The sequence below is a fragment of the Diadema antillarum genome, unplaced genomic scaffold, assembly GCF_040938485.1.
Source record: "Diadema antillarum isolate AM-2024a unplaced genomic scaffold, OU_Dant_1.0 scf00000057, whole genome shotgun sequence".
Classification (NCBI taxonomy): Eukaryota; Metazoa; Echinodermata; class Echinoidea; order Diadematoida; family Diadematidae; genus Diadema; species Diadema antillarum.
The window spans coordinates 683040-704377 of record NW_027270946.1 but is presented as its reverse complement, the minus strand read 5'-3'; the positions used below and the strand labels follow the sequence as shown (position 1 = coordinate 704377).

At 39.0% G+C, this 21338-nt stretch overlaps 1 protein-coding gene across 1 annotated transcript; it reads left to right on the top strand.

The window, feature by feature from the left end:
• The first annotated feature begins 236 nt into the window (after nucleotides 1–236).
• Nucleotides 237–21254, top strand: LOC139715871 (coatomer subunit beta-like). The gene is made up of 23 exons (XM_071627406.1): nucleotides 237–366; nucleotides 1045–1163; nucleotides 1829–1939; nucleotides 2942–3111; nucleotides 3935–4049; nucleotides 4312–4404; nucleotides 5025–5162; nucleotides 5491–5610; nucleotides 6477–6584; nucleotides 7299–7445; nucleotides 8029–8174; nucleotides 8913–9061; nucleotides 10814–10919; nucleotides 11237–11357; nucleotides 11984–12055; nucleotides 13172–13327; nucleotides 13863–14045; nucleotides 14828–14972; nucleotides 15758–15877; nucleotides 16861–17006; nucleotides 17785–17874; nucleotides 20048–20203; nucleotides 21035–21254. The coding sequence occupies exons 1-23, from the start codon at nucleotides 273–275 to the stop codon at nucleotides 21098–21100; spliced, it is 2871 nt and encodes a 956-aa protein (XP_071483507.1). The 5' UTR covers nucleotides 237–272; the 3' UTR covers nucleotides 21101–21254.
• Nucleotides 21255–21338: the final 84 nt, after the last annotated feature.

Sequence of the window (21338 nt, the reverse complement as noted above, 5' to 3'; positions counted from 1 at the left end):
TTTAACAAGCATTTTATTGTAATCTGTGCATAAAACAAGAAGGGCCATGATTTTTCATACAAAAGTTCAACATTGAGGCATTGGCAAAATCTGATCAAAATTGAAAAATAAAATGAATAATCATATAAAAGGGGATAATCTACAGTACTCCACATGTTTACTCTAAGCATGATTTGAATGTGGTTTCTGGTGTTGTTGTTGTTTTTTATGATGATGCATTGACAACACCTTGGGTTATTGACAGATTTGATTGAAGCACACAAGAACCCAAGATGTCGACCGCACTGGAGCAGCCGTGCTACACGCTGATAAACATGAACATGGATGTGGAGCCCCCGAATGAGATGCAACTCAAGAATGACATAGGTAAGTACAGTAGTAAATCTTAAAATACATGCACTGTCAAGGGTCTTTGTGTTTGGATGAATGGCATCACTCTGCAACAGTGTGTGTGCATTGATAAATGTGTAAGACAATCCAACAACTACACACGACAAAACAAGAAATTCTATAAGTGGGGGAAAATGGGTAAAAATCCTGCTTGTGTGTCTCAGATGACTTTGTCCTGACATACACTGTAACTTGGAAATGAATAAAACAAGATATATTTAATGAACCCATTCATAAGCAATAATGAAAAAAGGAAATGCCGGCAAGATTGTCAAGTCACTTTGGTATCAGGTGTTGACATTGATACAATCAAATGTAGAAGTAGGCATATAGTTGTTGATTCTAGTGATTGATGTAGTTTGTATGCACATGAGAAACTTGGGCAAAATTTCTGCTAGACAGTCCTTATGCATGTCGAGAGGTTTATTCAGAAGTTGTGTTTTTAACAACATGGATATCATGAACAGAAATAAGAATATTTCAGTGTCTTCTTAATATGAAGACAAAGATGAATGAATGCAAGTTACAGATCCTTCAGTCATATTCTGGGGATAAATTCAGATGTAATATGTTGATTTCTTTTCTACTTTTAATGTTAACACATCTTCAATCTTGTAGTTACTGCTTGTGTCTTATGTTTGACTTTGTCTACAGAAAAGGGGGACACCAGGACAAAGACAGAGGCTCTCAAGAAACTCATCTACATGATTCTCAATGGGGAGAAATTTCCTGGTATTTTGATGCACGTCATCCGCTTCCTACTTCCTCTGAAGGTAAGCATAAACAAAACATGACATTTACCACACAAGAAACATCAAGAAAGAAGATGTAACTCTTTAAAAAGTTAAAGGCATAATTTTCTATTTGCAGATGAAACAAAAATCCAGCATTAATGGTTCAAAATCTGAATCTGTAATCGATGTTAAGTATTGTTAAATACAAAAAATGTGAACAATAGTTATAGTAAAAAAAAAAAACAATTTCCAGACAAAACCATCTACAGTTATGGTTTATTGAGAAAAATACTGATATCTCTTTATATTTAGGCTGTATTGCGAAAATTTTATAAGGTAGGGTTTTTTGAGACACAACAGACCTATAAATATGCATCAAATGTGATATCTTGAACATTCTTTTTTCCTAATCACTGCCCCCAAAGGTAAAGAGGACCTTTAAGTTTGATTAGATACTTGGTCAAACAATCACATAATCAAAATCATACTTTAACAAACTTTCTTTTTGGTCAGAAACCAATGCCAAATTGGGTTTGCCTGTTTTTGCAGTGACTCTTTTTAATGCAGATCTCATATTTCTTTGATTTTATTATCCATTAAAACATGGTTCAGTTTCTTCTTGGACATGCCTGTCTTTGCCTCACCATTACTACAATGTATATTTACTGTAACTAATACATCTTCCATTATCTCTTCCTCAAAAGGACCACACAATCAAGAAGCTTCTCCTGATCTTCTGGGAAATAGTGCCCAAGACGCACCCAGACGGCAAACTTCTGCAGGAGATGATCCTTGTCTGTGACGCATACAGGAAGGTAAGTCATCCCGTCACCATGGTAACCACTACCTGGAGGCCCGCTGCAACTGCTGTCCTCTGTGGGGGTCTGTTTGCATATGGCCTATGTCAATGCAATGTTATTGATGATACCAATGACAGCTGACACCATCTGTCTTCAGTATAAAATCCATTGATATTTGCAGAAAACATGAATAGTGCAAATCAAAGCCTTATCAACCAATATTCTGATATTTTTTGAGTATGTTCATGTGCAGAGTAAGCCAGCAGATTAATGACGATAATGTTTTCTGTGCATCCGTGACAAACTGCTCGATATTTTTCATTGAATGTTTGTATAGCCATAACCAATTTCTACTTTATCCACTAAAGAAAATATAGTTCACCTGTAAGGGAAAGCAAATACAGGAATGGGAAAATTCTGTCAGCTCTGTACTAATAGGCCTTTCATAGAAGAATAGAGCAGAACCTAAATTTGAAATTTACATTATCAAAAACAGAGTGATACTGTTTCATTCCCTTTTCTTTGCTATTTTGATTGCTGACATTTACAAATGTGCTAACTATGATACCCAACAAAGACAAATTTCCTTCTCTGTAACCAGCCAGGGCAGTGAGGGGGCCCAGTTCGTAACGTATATGCCTTTCAATTGAATGGCAGGGCTTTGAATCCCAGTGAGTTTTGTTGAGTAATGTTATGTTTCATTCAATCCGTTGTACTAGAGGCAAAACATTCTGCCCCTCATATAGACATAAAATGGAGGTGCCTCGTGAGAGAGACACAAAAATCTTGTTTCATTCATAATCACTCATGGGATAGATCAAGTTGCATAAACTGGGGGTGAAGTGGTTCACCCCAAACACACACAATATGTGAAACTGGTCCCAATGTAAGACCAGCAGTAATATAAAAGTGCAGCTACAAATGTAAGTATGGGTTATTCAGATCTCTTGTATCATCATGAGGAGAACAAACAAACATTCACTGAGCTTGTTGAGATTTCTCCTTGACTGGTTACAGGACCTCCAGCACCCAAATGAGTTCATCCGCGGCTCCACTCTGCGCTTCCTCTGCAAGCTGAAGGAGGCAGAACTTCTGGAGCCCTTAATGCCCGCCATCAGAGCGTGCCTGGAGCATCGCCATAGTTATGTGCGCCGCAACGCAGTCCTTGCCATCTTCACCATCTACAAGTGAGTTCCTGTGAGAGACAATTGTGGCGTGATGCACTTGTGCATTCAGGCTCATTCTTTGGGCAGGGTAGCTTGTACGTGCATATGTTACCTGTCCAATAAACTTCAGACTTCTGTTATCGTTGCTTTGCTATGTGTAGAGCTTTTGCTAGTGTTACAGTTTACCATTTCCAAGTCTCATAAACAGGTTGTTCAATTTCTGCATTTTTACCTGCTGATAATTGTGGGCTGGGTTATATAGATGAATGGCATACCAAAGTTCAGAGTGTTACGCTGGGTTATCATCTTTTGTGTGACATGAGGAAGTAAAAGCTTGAAACATTATCAATATTTAGAAGTATTTTGTAAACTGTTGTAGTCTTCTCATCCACCAATGGTGGCACCAAAAATGGATTATCTGAGTTTCCTCAAATTTACTGATGTGTTCTACTAACACTGTATAAGCTGAAATTTCCACATGCAGATATTTTCGTGAGATGTTGTTTTCGCCAGTTGATGCAGAGGCTATCGTAAGTGCAATATTCCTCAGCACATGGGAACATGTTTGTGAACTTGTTTGTGAGGTGTTGTTTTTGCGAATTGACACCGAGGCTGTCTTCAGTGCAATATTACCCCAGCACATGGTGACATTTTCATGTAGTGTTGAATTCGTGATCCAACAGTGATTTGTGAAATTCATGAAAATTAAACCCTTGTGCAAATAATGGCTTATACAGTATTGCTGCATTTACCCAATCCTCATACGTATTTGGGTATTGTTCCCGTTGAAGTCATAAATCAGTCAGACATGAATGACTGATTTACTTTTATCTCTGCTCTACAGGAGCTTTGACACTTTGATCCCAGATGCACCTGAGCTCATCCACAACTTCCTGGAGCAAGAGCAAGATGCATCCTCCAAGAGGAACGCCTTCATGATGCTGATTCATGTTGACCAAGTGAGCCACTAGAAGCAGAAATTTGTGATTGATGCATGAATTTGCTGGACTTGAGTTTATGGCTAAGGCTTTCCATGAAGCTGTGTTGTGAAGAGTCAAACATATCAGAAATTTTCACAGTATTGAGTTTTCAAACTTTAATGTTATGTGATTGCACATGTGTGTAGCAAGAATGGCATCTGCATGACCACATGTCAACATTACACTTGATATATTCAGACATGTTATTTTCGAACACACCTACCCCCCCTTTTTTTTTTAGGAAAGGGCCCTGGACTACTTGAGCACCTGCATTGATCAAATCCACTCCTTCAATGACATCCTTCAGCTTGTCATTGTTGAATTGGTGTACAAGGTATGACATAGCTTCCATTTTTTATTATTATATACCGGTACTTGTAAAAGAGTTATGGCATATTTTAATTTTCCAGTTATGTATGAATTATTCACAAATTGGTAGTTTGCACTGAAATCTGTCATGTGTCTGCTTTTGGATACAGCATGCTGCTGTTTGTTTATGTAATTATCATATGCTGTAAGAGTGGAAATTTTTTGCGCATTTTGCGCAACCAGAAACCAGTGCGAAATAAAAACATGCAAATATTTTTGCACACTGTATGTTCAACTAATAAATGTCATGATTCTGTGGAATTAGAAACATGCAAAATTCATGTCATCCAGCCGAACATGAAAAATTTATCACACAAAAATAACCACTTTTAAAGTATTCTCCACTGCTGTTTAATCACTACAAGTAGAATGCATAATGTTGTGCTTCAGTTTGTCTGAATCAAATGTAGTCTTATTTCCTTAATTTGCAGGGAACATTGTGCATTTCTTCATATCAATTCTGCATTCCATAGTCCTCCCAATATTCCACAAGGGTTGTAAAACCATTTGATACCCATACCAATGAAAGTGCACTGCTCTTCACGATGATAATACTAATGCAATGTTTACATATTTTTCCCCAAGGTTTGCCATGCCAACCCGTCTGAGCGTGCTCGCTTCATTCGCTGCATCTACAACCTCCTCCAGTCGTCCAGCCCAGCCGTGCGCTACGAAGCTGCCGGCACCCTTGTCACACTTTCTAGCGCCCCGACTGCAGTCAAGGTAGGCAGCGGATGGCCTAAGAGAAGTGACCACATTCTGAAATGACATTTTTTCTCTTTGTAAAAAAAAAATAATTTTCAAGGTGGCATAACTTTAAAGACTCCAATGGCTGCAAACTTTGCAATATTTGGCAATGTGGCATACACGTCCAAGAACCTTCCGTTTGCTGAGCATGTCCTTTTCCATGTTTGATAGTAGGATCGTGAATTTCACAATGCTTGACCCTCAATATTCATGCATTTAGAAAGGTGCATTTCCAAGTTGATCAAAGAAAACCAAATGCATTTGCCAAGTAACTGACAAGTATTTCTGCATCCCTTCCTGCCAGGCCGCAGCATCATGCTACATTGATCTGATCATCAAGGAGAGTGACAACAATGTGAAACTCATCGTGCTAGATAGACTCATCTCCCTCAAGGATCAGCCTGCCCATGAGAAGGTCCTGCAGGTAAGAAGCAACTTTCTGTGGCTATCCGTGACAAACAAACAGATAGGACTGATTTTGTATGTGTTCAGTTCCCACTTATATGATGAGTTGTAAATGCTGTCAGTTGCATTTTATTTTTTCCGCTCACATAAGTCCCCGAGCCAAAGGCTCAAGTGAGCTATGTGTATTTTGCCTAAACATTTTTCATTTCCAGCTTCTTCTGGAAAACCTTTTAAAGTATTTTCACCAAACTTGACAGATAGCATCCCTAGGGTCATAGGATGTCAAGTTGTTCAAATGGGCACCATGCTCCCCCCGCCCTGATTAATTAAGGAAGTTTACTAAATCTTCTCTACAATCCAAAGTGATAGGACCATGTTAATGTTATGACCAAGTACAGTTGTGACTGTAGCTGCAAGTCTTTTCATGGTAGATGGGGGTGGGGGACGAAATTAAGGTACAATTTTCATATTTTAGTTTTCTTGAAAGTACATTGTCGTATTTTTGGCCAAACCTGACAGGTATTATTACTAGGGTGATAGAATGTAGATTTGTATGAATGGGCACCATGTGTAGAAGATGAACTTGCGATACTCGGGTGAGTGCTAGACCCCCGGGTCTCTTGTTTCCAATTACAAGGCTCTTCCCTCTATCTGCACAAATACTCCATGTCAACATTGATACATATGATTGAACCAAGACTGATATAGGCCTGGAATGTTTGAATGAAATGGCACATTAAATTTGAGTGTTACACCCCTTTTTGTGTAATGGGCTCCATATCAATGTTGAGACATGTGACTTAACCAAACCTGATATGGGCCTGGAATGTTTGAATGAAATAGCACACTAAATTTGACTATTAAATCCCTTTCTGTGGAATGCAGGAACTTGTGATGGACATCCTGCGTGTCCTCTCGGCCTCAGACCTGGAGGTCAGACGTAAGACCCTTGATCTCGCCCTTGACCTCATTTCATCAAGGAATGTTGAGGAGGTAAGTCATCTCCTTCATATACTTGAAAATATGTTGACTAAAAGATAGGCAATGTTGAAATAATCAGTGGCTTTCTACCAAATGCATTTTATTCTCTTTAATATTAGGCATTTTTGTTTATATATCAGATTATTTGTTCTTAGACTATTTTATCAGATTATTTTGTTTATTAGATTATAAGTTATTCTTTATTTTTTGTACTTGTTTCGCCTACTACATATTTATTTATTTTTTGTGTGAATGCAGTTGGTATGAAAAGAGGTTGTATGTTGTGTTGCTAAGCTTCTAATGACACATTGATGATGGAACTGCCATGCTATTACTGTGATCTAAAATGGGTTCATTTCTTCATGCTGTGGGGAGTTTTAGATATATTCTTGAAACAATTTCTCTCTCACTACAGTGTGATAATCCAGAAAGACAGAGGGAATATGAGGAAGTATATTAAATGTTTATATTTTATTTCTTGCCTAGAAATGCACACAGCACCTTTTTCCTTTCTGAGAGCAGTCCATTCTGGGCATGTATGAAAACTTGGATTTACTTTTCCAAGAAAAAAAACCCAACAACAAATAACCCAGTCATATGTGCATCTTTTACTGAGCTTGTGTGTTCCTATAACCACATGTATGCCTGGAGTAACAATGTAGCATGCAAGTATGGATAATGGTGTATCGATACTGACACCTCACTTCACCGATCCATTGATGGCAGATGGTGTTGGTGTTGAAGAAGGAGGTGAGCAAAACCCAGAATGTTGGTGAACACGAGGACACAGGCAAGTACCGGCAGCTGCTGGTGAGAACCCTGCACTCGTGCAGCGTCAAGTTCCCTGACGTTGCGGCCACCATCATCCCTCTGGTGAGTGTTGCCATGGAGATAATAGTCTACTGTGTCTTTCAAGTGATAGTATTGGTCAAGATGTTTAAAGGGAAAGGTCATCCTCATATTAAGTTGCTCTGTATAAAAACAGAAAAATCAGAAGTTATTCAGTGAAAATTTGGAAGAAAATCATACACATGAGGAAAGTTATGAATTGTCAAAGTTTGGAGAATAAGACAAATTGGTAACTATGTGATGTAGGTGTTGAGCAGCTCTTCATTTGTTTGAACACAAAATTTCACTACTTGTCATTTTCCTCAAATAACTTTGGTATTTGGGCACAGGCAGAACTTCGCTGCTGAAGAGAGACAAATTGACAAATAGGTAACTCTGTGTGATGTAAGTGTTGAGCAGTTCTCCATTTGTCTGAACACAAAATTTCACTAGTTATTTTCTTTAAATATTTGGGCACAGACAGAACTTATCTGCTGAAGAGAAGAAAATGTTATCAATTTTTGTGCAGTGTTCTAATGGAATGATGAAATGTCAAAAGGACAATAAAAGTTGCGTAACCAAAAAAAAAAAAAAAAATCAAAGACTATTGGCAATGTCCTCTCTACAGCTAATGGAGTTCCTGAGTGATACCAATGAGCTTGCCGCAGCCGATGTTCTGGTCTTCATCCGTGAGGCGATCCAGCGATTTGAACAGCTGAAGCCTCTCATTATCAGCAAACTCCTGGAAGTATTCCCAACCATCAAGGCTGTCAAGTAAGTACTGTTAAGTATATATGGTTTACGCCATTTATTTCATGGGGCTTTTATTTTGTGTTCTTTGCAAGTTGTTTGCTATTTACAGATTTAACAGTGCTCACATGACTTAACTTTGAGCCCAACTGAGCTGTAGCTGTTATGTACAATACATGCATAGGGCGCAAACATGATCTTGCATATGTCAAAATTGTGTTTTTGCGTGTATTGGTGCATGTAACTAGTACAAGTTCAGTAAATGTCTGCTTCATTTGAATTCGCTTGGAATTATTTGAGCAATGCATCATAGTGCCGGCAATTTGCAAAGCTTTATTTTAAGTTTATGAAATTTTTGCTGTCAAATGAGGATCAATAATTTTGCTCCATGAAAATATGTGACCAATATCTATTTCTCTGTCAGTTGCTGTACTCTGCAATAACAAATTTGAGCACATGTTAGTCAGTTTTATCAATATCATACATATATGTATACACGCATAACCCTTTGCCCTGCAGTGCTGTATGTGTGTCAATGGGAAATATTCTTTATCATTATGCAATGAATAAATCTTGTTATTAAAGGAATGGACCCAATCAAGATTAGCTTGCGTGGAGGAAAAAAAAGTAATAAGGTATTCAATGATAATCCTGTGATGAGAAAAAGAGGGCATCCTCTAGGTAAGCTTGCCCAATAATTATTCACGGAGCACCTCCATATGTCAGTCCCACCTATTGCAATATGCGTCGCCTTCTTTGCAGGATCCACCGAGCAGCTCTGTGGATTCTTGGGGAGTACTGTACTACCATCAACGACATCCAGAGCCTGATGACTGAAGTCCGCAACCTCCTTGGAGAGATCCCCATCGTGGATGATGAGATGAGGAAAGCAGCTGGTGAAAACACGGATGGTAAGGGTGCTTCCTCCTCTTCCTCCTCCTCCTCCTCCTCCTCCTCCTCCTCCTCCTCCTCCTCCTCCTTCTCCTCCTTCTCCTCCTCCTCCTCCTCCTCCTCCTCCTCTTCCTCTTCCTCCTCCTCTTCCTCCTCTTCCTCCTCTTCCTCTTCGTCCTCCTCTTCCTCCTCTTCTTCCTCCTCCTCCTCTTCCTCCTCTTCCTCCTCCTCTTCCTCCTCTTCCTCCTCCTCCTCCTCCTCCTCCTCCTCCTCCTCCTCCTCTTCCTCCTCCTCTTCCTCATCCTCCTCCTCCTCCTCCTCTTCCTCTACTTCCTCCTCCTCTTCCTCCTCCTCCTCCTCCTCCTCCTCCTCCCTCTCCTCCTCCTCCCCTTCTTCCTCTTCCTCCTCCTTTTCCTCCTCCTCTTCCTCCTCCTCCTCCTCCTCCTCCTCCTCCTCCTTCTCCTCCTCCTCCTCTTCCTCCTCTTCCTCCTCCTTCTCCTCCTTTGACTCATTCATCACATCACATTCATAGCAGGGGACCAGTAGTCTGCCTTTGAAAAATATTTTTGATGCTTAGATATTATGCCAGTGTGGAAAGCAGCATGTAATGATATTAGGGTGCATGATGCTGCGCCTCCATATAGTTGTGCAAAACTAGCTAGATCGCTAACTGTGTGTAATGTGGACGTGTTGGTGATGCTGCTACATTACTGCAACACAAAATTTAGAAGAGAACATGGTGTACATGAAGCTGTGGCCTTCATTCTCAAAGTACTATGCTGTAACCATGGCTCAACATTAGCAGTGGACCCTGGCCTCTGAAAATTATGTTAGACCACTAAATTTTCATAAAAGTTTATTCTTTGGTGACCCAATTCGGGAACTAAGATTCTAAATGGATTGTTATGTTTGCATTTATTTCGGGACACCAAAATTTCAAATTCAAAGATTTAAAGAAAAAAAGAAGAAAGAAAAAATGTTTGTGTCAAGCCCTGTCCTAACTCATATCATATAACAAAAGATGACTATTGTAACTGGGAATATGTCGGATTTAAAAGACAGCTTCATAAGAGTCGTCAATCTCTCGAAAGCATTTTTTCAATTTCTTCTAATGGATGATACTGTCTGTTTCCTTATATGCCAGTCATCATTATATAAGTAATGCATCACTTGGACAAATGTATGACCAGGGGGGCGTTTCATCAACGAGTTCGTCGGAGTTTTCACCGACGAATTTGCTATCAGCCAATCAGACGCAAGGATTTATACTGACAACTGTCAAAAGCTAATGAAATCCTTGGTCTGATTGGCTGATAGCAAATTCGTCGGTGAAAACTCCGACGAACTCGTTGATGAAACGCCCCCCCCAGGTATATTTGTGTATATCATGTGTGTTGTTATGTTTTGATTGCTGTTGTTCCTTTGCATTTTGATAAGAATTTTCAAGTAAATGAAATGAAATGAAATGCATGAAACTGTGCAGCATCACCATATCCTGTATCTTGGACAAGAGGGTAGCAATATTTTTTTCCTTTTAACATAATCAGTTAGTGCATTTCACACTGCACTCCACCTAAGAGCTTTCATTATGTGGCAACATATTTTCACCGTCTATTTATTATTGATTAATTTTATAACTGTACTGTTTCATGCCTTGTGTAACATGAATAAAAGTGAGAGTCTGAGTTCTAAAGTGTTGTGTAAACTATTGTCAAGACAAGTTAAATCTAATCTAAAGATTTAAAGATGTCAGTCTTGTGTTCCATTCACAGAGGAAAATGTACAGGTTTCTGCTTCCAAGCGTCTGGTCACAGAGATGGGAACATACGCCACACAGAGCGCCCTCAGTGTTACTGCCGTCAAGCCGGAGGAAAATAGGTCAGTTTTATTAAAGATCTGTGCATGTGTGAGCGTATGGAAAAACAATTGGAATCTTTTTTGATGCTGATTGAAAAAATTCATATTTTGCTTCATGCAAATGACTTCCAGACAAACAAAGATATAGCTAGCAACAATATTTGGCAAAAAAAAAAAGAAACAAGTAAGTTGCTCCAAACATATATATCACAATTTCAGTTGTGTATCTTTTTGTGGTTTTTGGTAAGTCTATGCATTGTTCTTTTTTTTGTTGTATTTGTCAGATGTCAGCCTGACCAATTAAAAAATGTCCACTATTTTTTCCCCTTGTCTCTCAGACCAGCCCTGAGGGGGTTCCTGATGGACGGAGACTTCTTTGTCGGGGCTTGTCTGGCGACAGTCCTCACCAAACTAGCCTTGCGCTACTTGGAGCTAACCAATGACCAAAAAAGACAGAATGTGAGACATATGCCCTCCCAGGGTTTTTTTTTTTTTCTGCAGTATTAGCTGTATGCAAGCATCATCAACACAAGATATGTGTTTGACTTCTCGTTGTACCATGTTTCCAGGAGCAAGTGCTGGCCATCTTCGCTTGTGTACAGTTTTGCTAACTTCTTGCAAGCTTTTTAGTGGAGATTTAGCTCACTTGCGTATACTGGCAGTATAATTTGCGTCATTTTTGTTTTTGCAAATTTGGTGAAGCAACTGAAATTTGCAAAACTGACAACTCTCAAAAATCCTATCACCAATAACACAAATTTTAAGATGTTTATCGTATCTATAGGAAACACTAAATTTTCCCTCAAAAAGGGATATACTTCTTTCTCTGTTTCTTGCATTCTGAAAAGCACATTCAACCAATCACAAAGACCTCGTACAAGTCCCATCGAGGACACACTATGCATGTGAAATATGAGACATATTTAGTGTATAAATTCACATATTTTGTATAACTTATGGTAAACTATCCTAATGTTCTGATTCTTTTTAAAACCTCTTCTCGCTATTCATATTCTGGCATGTAGTCCTTTTGCCTCACTTCTTTTTTTTTTTCAATACCTTTGTTTTCTGTTTTGATCTGATAGGCATTCCTGGCAGAGGCTATGTTGATAATGGCCACCATTATCCACCTGGGCAAATCAGGACTGGCAAAAACAGTAAGTTGAATTCAGCGTGACAGTTTGAGTTCTCCAATCAAATGTCATCTCTTACTGTATCATCAAACTGGACTGTTCTTTGTTCGTTATTGCATTGTCTTGTGGATGTTGCGTTGTGTTTTGTTTGTTTCCAATCTTTAGGTCTGTCCACATTTAGACAAAAGCATTTGTTTTTAACCTGTTGAGGACAAGTCCCAAGTATACTCGGGCAGGTGTCTATGGAGAATGCATGTTGTAGCAAAATCGGTCCATCCTAAAGGGGTTAAGAGAGCTGCATCTCCTTCAGCAGTCAATATTATCTGTGTGTTAGCACATTGGGATTAAAATCACTCTTACTCTGTGTAGATTGTAGTTCTTGTTATTACCTGTAGTGTGATCACATTCTGATATTGTGAGGAGACAATGTTGCTTTTAATGGAAATATTACTAAAAAAAAGTCCCTGACCCTGTTAAATTCAAATCAACCGTTATGTTTTTTTATGTTGATGTGTACACTCTCTTACGTTTTTACATTATGTGATATGTGGCTCACCGAACTTGGAGAGTACATATTTATGTTGATTCATTCATTACCAGCAGGTATAGACAAAGAATTTCAGTACAACTGTTAGTCTTCAACTTGAAATACTGTGCATTGAGATATACTGAAAGAAAAATTCAGCTGCTTAAAGAGACAGACAATTCATTTTCCTTTATCACTAGTTTAGGTGATTTTGACAACTATTTTAGCTACTTCATATTTTTCATTGTTGAATGATTTGTACATTATGGAGAAACAGGAGGTGTTTTGTTTTGTTTGTTTGTTTGTTTTATCTTGGGTTAATTCTTGGTGTATGAATTCCTGATTATCATGTACTATGAGATGAAGTGTCAGCCTTTTATTTGACAAGTATATTCATTATATCAGGGCAATTACCCCTTGGCTAAACAGTGGTTAGTGATAAGGTTAGAGTTTAGATTAAGATTAGGATTAGGTTTAGGATGAGAGTTTGGGTAAGGGTTAGGATTAGGGTTAGGGTCAGGGGAAGGCTCAGGGGTAATTTTCTAGGGTGTAATTGTCTAGGGGTAATTGCCCTAGAACCATATTTCATATATTTTGATCACTCTCTCTTACAGAACATAACAGATGATGATGTTGACCGCATCGCCACCTGTCTGAAGGTTCTTGCGGAGCGCCACAGCCTGATTGGAGGAATCTTTAGCAGTGAGTGCCGCTCCTCCCTCAACACCATGCTGCAGGCCAAGCAGCAGGAGGACAAGATGGCACAGAAGGTGGGTTGGCTCAGATCTGGTCATTTCACCCATCCATTATCTCATCAAGTCTCAGTTTACACATTTATTTATGTATATATATATTTTTTTTTGCGCTCTACCTGTTAAGAAGAATTTTGACAACTGAACAGCTGCAGTCACACTGGCAAAAGATTGCAACATTATTAGGATTACGAAATCTTCGAGATCTGTGGTCGTCATCCCACTGGCAGCCAAACCTCTTTATCTTTAAGTTCTCAAAGTTTGGTCATGATCATGAAGTTCTCAAAGCTCGGGTCACGATCTTTAAGGTCTCAAAGTTCTCACAGACAAATTATATCTTTCATTTAAGTCATAGGAAGAGATGATCAAATTATTCATTGCCTGTCGTCAATAATTGCAACAGAAAAAATAAAATGAAATGATCAACCTCTTCTAGGCTGCCACATGGAATGATAGTTTCTGCAATATTTTTAGAGAATCAAAAACTGTTTTTTTAACGATTGTAATCAGGTAACATCCATGTTAATGGACTGCTTACCATAATTTCCCGCAGGGTCTGTTTGAGAAGAAGGTGCGGAGTATCCAGGCAGATGACCCCATCAACTTCCTACAGCTGCTGGCCAAAGCAGACAGTGGGAGCACGGAGGACCAGCTGACCCTTAGCTTGACCCTTGCTACCATGGGAACACCGGCCAAGAAGGAGATGGCAGACCTCTCCACATCCAAGCTCAACAAGGTCAGCGTTTTTAAGATTCTGGGATTTCTTTTAGGACTTTAAGAGATATAACATTTTAGGGGGTACTTTTATGCATTTATGAATGTGAGAACAAGTTCACCTTCATATACTTGTGAATTGAGAAATGCAGCAATATTGATAGAATTCATCAATGAGAGTTTGAGAAAAATCAGACAATCCGTTCTACAGTCTTAAATTTTGAAGTTTCAGCGCAGCCATCTCTGGATGAGAAGACTACTACAGCTTGTGACATCATATGTGTAGAACAAATAAAAAAGAAAAAGAAAACATGAAAAATTCAGTACGTTTTAACTTTTCTTGCATAATAAAAGAACATGAGATTTACCTCATGCAGAAGAAGGCAGGCAGGAATAAGACTACCCTTGACGTACGTTAGTGACAAGTCGAGGGAATGTGTACTTTTTTTTCAAAAATTAAATTTTTCGAAATTGTCTTATACAATATGTTCCTTATAACGTTCTACGCATGTGACATCAGAAACTGTTACAGTAGTAGTCTTCTCATCCAGCAGTAAATGTGCCGAAATGTACGAAATGTATCACTTTTGAACAGATTGTCAGATTTTCCTCAAACTTTCCTTGATGTGTTCTACTAATTTTGCTGCATTCACCCAATCCACATGTGTATGAATGTGAACTTGTCTTTTGAGAGGCATATACTGTGTTCTAGCGTCTATCATATTGTTGTTACATCTTAACGTGGAACAGAAGAAATATATGAAGAAAAACTTATCTTTATTCTCTCTTGTGATACGTAATCAGGTGACACAGTTGACTGGTTTCTCTGACCCGGTCTACGCTGAGGCCTACATCAACATCAATCAGTACGACATCGTCCTCGATGTCCTCGTCGTCAACCAGACGGCCGATGTCCTGCAGAACTGCTCCTTGGAACTGGCCACTCTGGGTATGATATTAGTATTGACTTTGCTGTTGATGTTGATGTTGACGATGACCGTGGCCCTGACCCTGACCCTGGCCCCTTCCCTGACCCTTATCCTAATTCTGATCCCAATCTCAATCCCATTCCTAACCCTGATGCCAGTTTTGACATGAAAAATTATGGGTCTGCCAAAATGCACAACTTTGCTTTCTGCTAGCATTACAAATGTACGTCATACTGTTACAGTGCTTCAGAACATATTTGCATGACTAATGTGTCATTTAAATTGATTATAGGCTGATGCCATCGGAAGGAACATTTGTTTTGTAGTGTGAGTGTGAAGTTAAGAGCATAGATGTTAACATAAAAGAGGAAACAATATTTGCATTTTGCTTTTTTGAATAAAGGAAGAGTGAAGCATTCAACTCAATTGTTATGATATATGAGGAAAGCCCTTTGCTACCAAAAGTGTGTTGTTGTTGTTTTTTTCTGCAAAGTCATCATGTATTGTCTTATGTCTTGAAAAATCTTGAACATTTAATTACAAATATGAAAAAATGGACCACTACAATCATATAATCTTATGGAGGGATGGAATGACTTGTATCATGTGTGACTTAGAATGTTAATCAATGACACAATGAAGGCATTCCAATAGTGTAGAGAACACTCCTTGTATTTAGATGATTTTGTTCCTTTGGGGCATCCAAACTCAGTGTGACTTTAAATTGCATCAGATTTTGATGATGCAGTATGGAATGATTTGAAATTTTGGTATCCCGTTATTGCACCTCTTTCCTGACCTGTAGGTGACTTGAAGCTCGTTGAGAAGCCGCAACCGATGACGCTGGCTCCTCACGACTTTTGTAACATCAAGGCCAACATCAAAGTCGCCTCCACCGAGAACGGCATCATCTTCGGCAATATCGGTATGTTACAGCTATGTCTCGCATTATGACAAGTCGTATTGCCTCAGTCTTGAGATTTTTAGCCCTCTTCTGTCCATTGTGGTTAAGGGTCAAAAAACACATGTGGCATTAAAGGGATGGTATAGTTTTGGTTGAGGCGAGGATTCATCTTTTAATTTTTTGTGAGATACTTAGAAACCACTTACGAAATGTTCCAGAGCATACGATCTTAGAGGAATTCAAAGTTTATTTGAGGAAAATTGTTTTTGAAATGGCTGAGATATTCAGTATAATAACAAAGATAAAAAAAGCGATCCTAATACACTTTTTATTAGGATCGCTGTTTTGGAAATCTCAGCCATTTCAAAACCAATTTTCATCAAATAAACTTTGAATGCCTCTAAGAATTATATGCTCTTCCATATTTCATAAGAGGTTTCTCACGATCTCCCCAAATAATCACCATAAAAAAGGTTAGAAATCTGAAGCCCCATCTGAATCAAAACTATACCATCCCTTTAAATAATAAGATATGTAGTGAGTTTATCTTAAGCCCTTATTGATGGTAAGTATCTGCTCTCAGCACAAACTTTAAGATCCAGTTGAAGAGACAATAACTTGTGCTGAAGTGTTCTTCCCATGAAGCAACACTGCTCACTGGCACTGGTCTGATTTTTCCCTGACCCGTAAATATCACTGTTGGACCAGTAAATTTTTCAGGAATGGACCAGTAAAAAGTGGAGAAACTGGATACCTACTGGTCTGACCTCGGACCAGTAGAAAAAATGGGTGAGTGTTCAGCCTTGCATTATGAAAATGCAGGATCTCTTTTTAGAGTGAATGCTATGGTCATATGATCACATGAAGATTGTTTAGCTTCAGATTTATGATAAGCACTTTTGCTTCAGGAATAAAACAGCTTTCCATTCAGCACAGCAAAGGTTGCCAATAGAACAGATGATGAAAATGCATCTTTCCCAATATTTTTTTTTTTTTTGTGACAGTGTATGATGTCTCAGGCTCCCAGAGCGATCGTAGTGTGGTGGTGCTCAACGACATCCACATCGACATCATGGACTACATCGTGCCTGCCTCTTGTACCGATGCTGAGTTCCGGACCATGTGGGCCGAGTTTGAGTGGGAGAACAAGGTGGACAGACATCTCTGCTTTTTTTCTCTCTGTTACAAACTCATTCAAGCACTCAATGTAGAATCATGAGATGCCGTAGAAGTACATCTGTATGAGTGTATGCTGGACGAGGCTATTTTTAACCCATTGAGGACGGGCTGATTTTGCTATAACACGCATTTCCCATAGACATCTGCTCAAGTATTCTTGGGACTTGTCTTCAACAGGTTACAAAAAAAAAAACACTGTGTGGCGTGGACAAGTGGTGTTATTGCAATATGCCAGTACGATTTAGATGTTATTGGCATTTAGGTGGTTGTGACTCTTTTTTTTTTTACTGACTGCCTCACTTCTCAGATTATCACAGATCTTTTTCTTAGGTCTCATTGTCTTTCTTAGAAATAACTGGCTCAATTTGAATTCCTGTCTTGATGTTATGTAGAGAACAGTTTTCAAGTCTGCTCATTTTCTCTGATGTGACTACACCATGGGCTTCTGGCAAAATTGTTTAGCTTTGTATATCGCATTGCAGAGTTACACTAAGAAGGGGAGTTGTTGTTGTTTTTTAGGGGAGGGAAAATGTTTTTATTGTCTACTTAGCTGCAGGTATCAAGTCAAGTGTTCTGTTCCATAGAGTACGTGACTTCATGAAACTGAGTGCTTCTTCACTTTGAAACTAGTCAGTAGCTGATATAAAGTCGCTATTGTGTGACCTGAAGTCAAAAATATTTTGATAGTATCACTTATTTCTCACCTCTGTGTCTATGTGTGTGTATGTGTATTTCTGTTACGTTTGCAGGTGACAGTTAACACTAACATCTCTGATCTACGTGAATATCTGAAGCACCTTTTGGCTTCTACCAACATGAGATGTCTTACCCCAGAGAAGGTATGTAGTGAATTTGTGACAAGATTTTCTTCAGAAATGCGACTGTTTTTGCTTGAAAAATTGCTTGAAGGATCAATTCTTTAGTGAGGGAAATATTTGAGTGCATAATGGTCCTTAGTGGTCATGTAGCAGTTTGTTTACTTGTACCCTAGGTTATATATATATATAATATATAGCTTTGATATCTTTGTAAAGGATTTAATTTTCAATCTTCTGCAATACATGCAAGCTCAGAACAGTGGAACTGAGTATTTCTGCCTCATGAAAGGCACAGCTGCATATTGCTTTTACTCTGTGCTTTGGATTCATCAGTAGAGATTCAGTGGAGGCACCAAATTTGTGATAAATAAGTTGTTTTGAAAGAAAGAGCCTTTATCAATACTAATCAATAGGATAGGTATATGCCAATCCACAGGTTTGTCACAGGTGTATAACAGGTGAAGCATTGCTGCTTTGTAGATTTCTTAGGCAGTGCAGAAGGCAATGTGTGCATGTTTGTTTTATTTGTTTGACATGTCATGCATGGTGCACAAATTAATGATGAAGTTGTTTTGAAAGAAATAGCCTTGATCAATACCAATCAATACTATAGGTATGCGCCAGTCCATGTTTTCGGCAGGTGTTTTAACAGGTGTAGCATTGTTGTTGTGTAGATTTCCTAGGCAGTGCAGAAGGAAATGTATGCATGTTCATTGTATTTGTTTGGCATGTCATACATGGTGCACAAATTAATGATGAAATTGTTTTGAAACAAAGAGCCTTAATCAATACCAATCAATAGGTTGGCACCAATCCCTGTTTTCCACAGGTGTGTTAGCAGGTGAAGCATTAATGTTTTGTAGATTTCCTAGGCAGTGCAGAATGAAAGGTACAGTGTTCATTTTATTTGTTTGGCATGCCAAGCATGCATTATGCACACTTACATTGTATATTCAGGGGTACAGTGTATTGACCTGCAAAGTGTTGTCTGCTAAGATGAAGTAAAAAAAGGATGGTGAAGATAATAATACTAGGTATGTATAAGCCACTGCAGTTGTATCATATGTACACCGATCACTGTTCTTGCAAATGCTTTTTCACTTTCAAACTGATATGTTAAAGAAGAAACAAAACAAAAGATAAAAGGTTCTTCGATTTATCTGCAAAGACAACATTACCAGGAAGTTTTACGATCATCTTTCAAATTACTCAAGTTTCAGGTATGCACTCTGCAGGGGCCATGGAATGTTTGTTTGTTTGGTTTTGGTTTTTTTGTTTTTTTTTTTGTAAGGTGGGGGCGGCTGGGGATCAATGGTACCCCATGCTAAGATTAAAACATCCTTCCACTTTGTTAGCGGAAAACTCTGCAATCCATGTCCTGCACCATGCACTTTTTTCATCTCAATTAAAAACATATGATGCCCCAGATGTTAAGGTTAATGATACAAAGCTGCCAAGACTCTCCTGATCTTGCAGGTTGCTTTCTTGAAACTCTGATATCCTTTCATGTTCTGACAAGACAGAATGTCAAAGCCTTCCTGGTTTGGGAATGGTTTGCCCCTTGAGATGCATGTTACACACAAATATCCATGTTGTTGCTGTGGCATACCAGAGATTGGGATGTAGGAATGTTGACAGCTCTGGATGATTAGCAACATGACATTCCTTATCCAGTTTTGGTGGCCTGGACATCCTTGTGTGAGTCTGTGATGTAGACTGTGTCAGCATCTTTGGGTGTGTTGGAGCGCTGTCGTAAAGTTGACTGTACCGTACCATACCCATGCCAGAGGAGCTGTCGAACGCTCTTTAAGTGTACCATACTGTACCATACCACGCCAAAAATGGACCACTTCCGGAGGCGCTCAAAAATTGTGCCATATTGTGCCAGAAGTTGGCAAGAGAAGAATGCACAGAACATACACTATGTTGTAATACTAAGAGATGGTTCTCTTTGCCAGGGACACTTGTAAGTAGCGTAAGTGCGCAAGGTGCATGACCCTGTTGCTACAAAACATACGACCCCAATTGACTCAAGTCTAAAAATAACTCATGAGGTATGCTTTCTCCAACAGAGCGCTCAAACTCTCCAAATCTGGCATGTTATGGTACGATATGGTATGGTTTTGTTCGCTTTGGTTTGCTTTTGAGTGCTTGAACACGGCCTGTCACTCTTCTTTCTTAATCCTCCTCTCAGGCCCTGTCTGGTGAATGTGGTTTCATGGCGGCCAATCTCTATGCCCGTTCCATCTTCGGCGAGGATGCGCTGGCCAACGTCAGCATCGAGATGCCTTCTTCCAACACCCCTGGGGGGTCAGTCACCGGCCATGTCAGGATAAGGGCCAAGAGTCAGGTAAGCTGCATCTTCCACCTCCACTAATGGTGGTAGCAGTTGCCATGGTAGTGACTATGGTGGTGGTTATTGTAGTAGTAGTATTAGTAGTGGTAGTGGTGATGTCAGTAGTAGTGTATTAGGTGTGGTTATGGTGCTATTTGTGGTACTGGTGTTGGAAGAGATAGTGATGATGGTGGTTGAAGTGGTGATGGTTTTGTGGTTATGATAGTGATTGTGTTGTCATTACTGTTTCACATCTTGTCAATTCTCTCCTTCCCCCAAGAAGTTTATCTGTTTCTCAATTTAGATATTAAGCAACTCTGTGAGACTGACAACTTTGAAAGGCAAACTAGACTGACCCTTTGTTTCTATTTTTGATACGAAACTCTTTGCAAATTGGATTATCTTTTTTTCTGAGCAAGTGAGCTTTTGCATAGAGCAAATAAGACATCATTAATTATGAACGTAGTCCAAGGTCTATGGATGTAATGAGTCGAATGTACTCTCCATTGTCATATCAGTGAAATGAACAAATGGATTAATGTACTGTATATGCGGTATATTTCGTAGGATTTTTATTTTCGCTAATTTCATGAGTTGGATGCTACATGTATTCACCAATTCAGCAATACACAAAAATATGAAATCTGATCCTGGCATGCATGCGATGTACATTGACCAGGTGGATGAGAATAGTGAACACATACACACGTTGTAACTGTGTATTGCTAAATGAATGAAAGGATGAATAAATCATCAACCAAGGAATAATTGTAAGAGTGGTCAACATGTCATGACAAAGCAATCAAAATATTTTTTTTTCTCTGAATTTTTGTCTTTGCCTACCAGGGAATGGCCCTCAGTATGGGAGACAAGATCAACCTATCACAGAAGAAGGACAAAGATGTGAAGTAAAGTGTCCAGCAGCATCCATTACAGATATCTTGTCACTCTGTTGCTAACTAAGTGTGAATTGTGCGCATAGATGTATAGCTTTATTAAGGAGAAATTACAGAATTTTGGTATTGCATCAATATCTATTGTCAACAGCTTAACATGTTAGTAGTGTAGAAATATGTCAAATAACTGGAAGGGTGTCAAAACGCACAGGTCTCAAAATCACTTCTTTATTCTCTTTAAGGAGCATGTGACT

Bases quoted from the DNA above. Each gene is read 5' to 3' on its own strand.
- LOC139715871 (XM_071627406.1), top strand. From the start codon at position 273: ATGTCGACCGCACTGGAGCAGCCGTGCTACACGCTGATAAACATGAAC. The intron at 4,405-5,024 runs GTATGACATAGC...TTTTTCCCCAAG, and splicing joins TTGTTGAATTGGTGTACAAG to GTTTGCCATGCCAACCCGTC. The intron at 8,175-8,912 runs GTAAGTACTGTT...CCTTCTTTGCAG, and splicing joins CCAACCATCAAGGCTGTCAA to GATCCACCGAGCAGCTCTGT.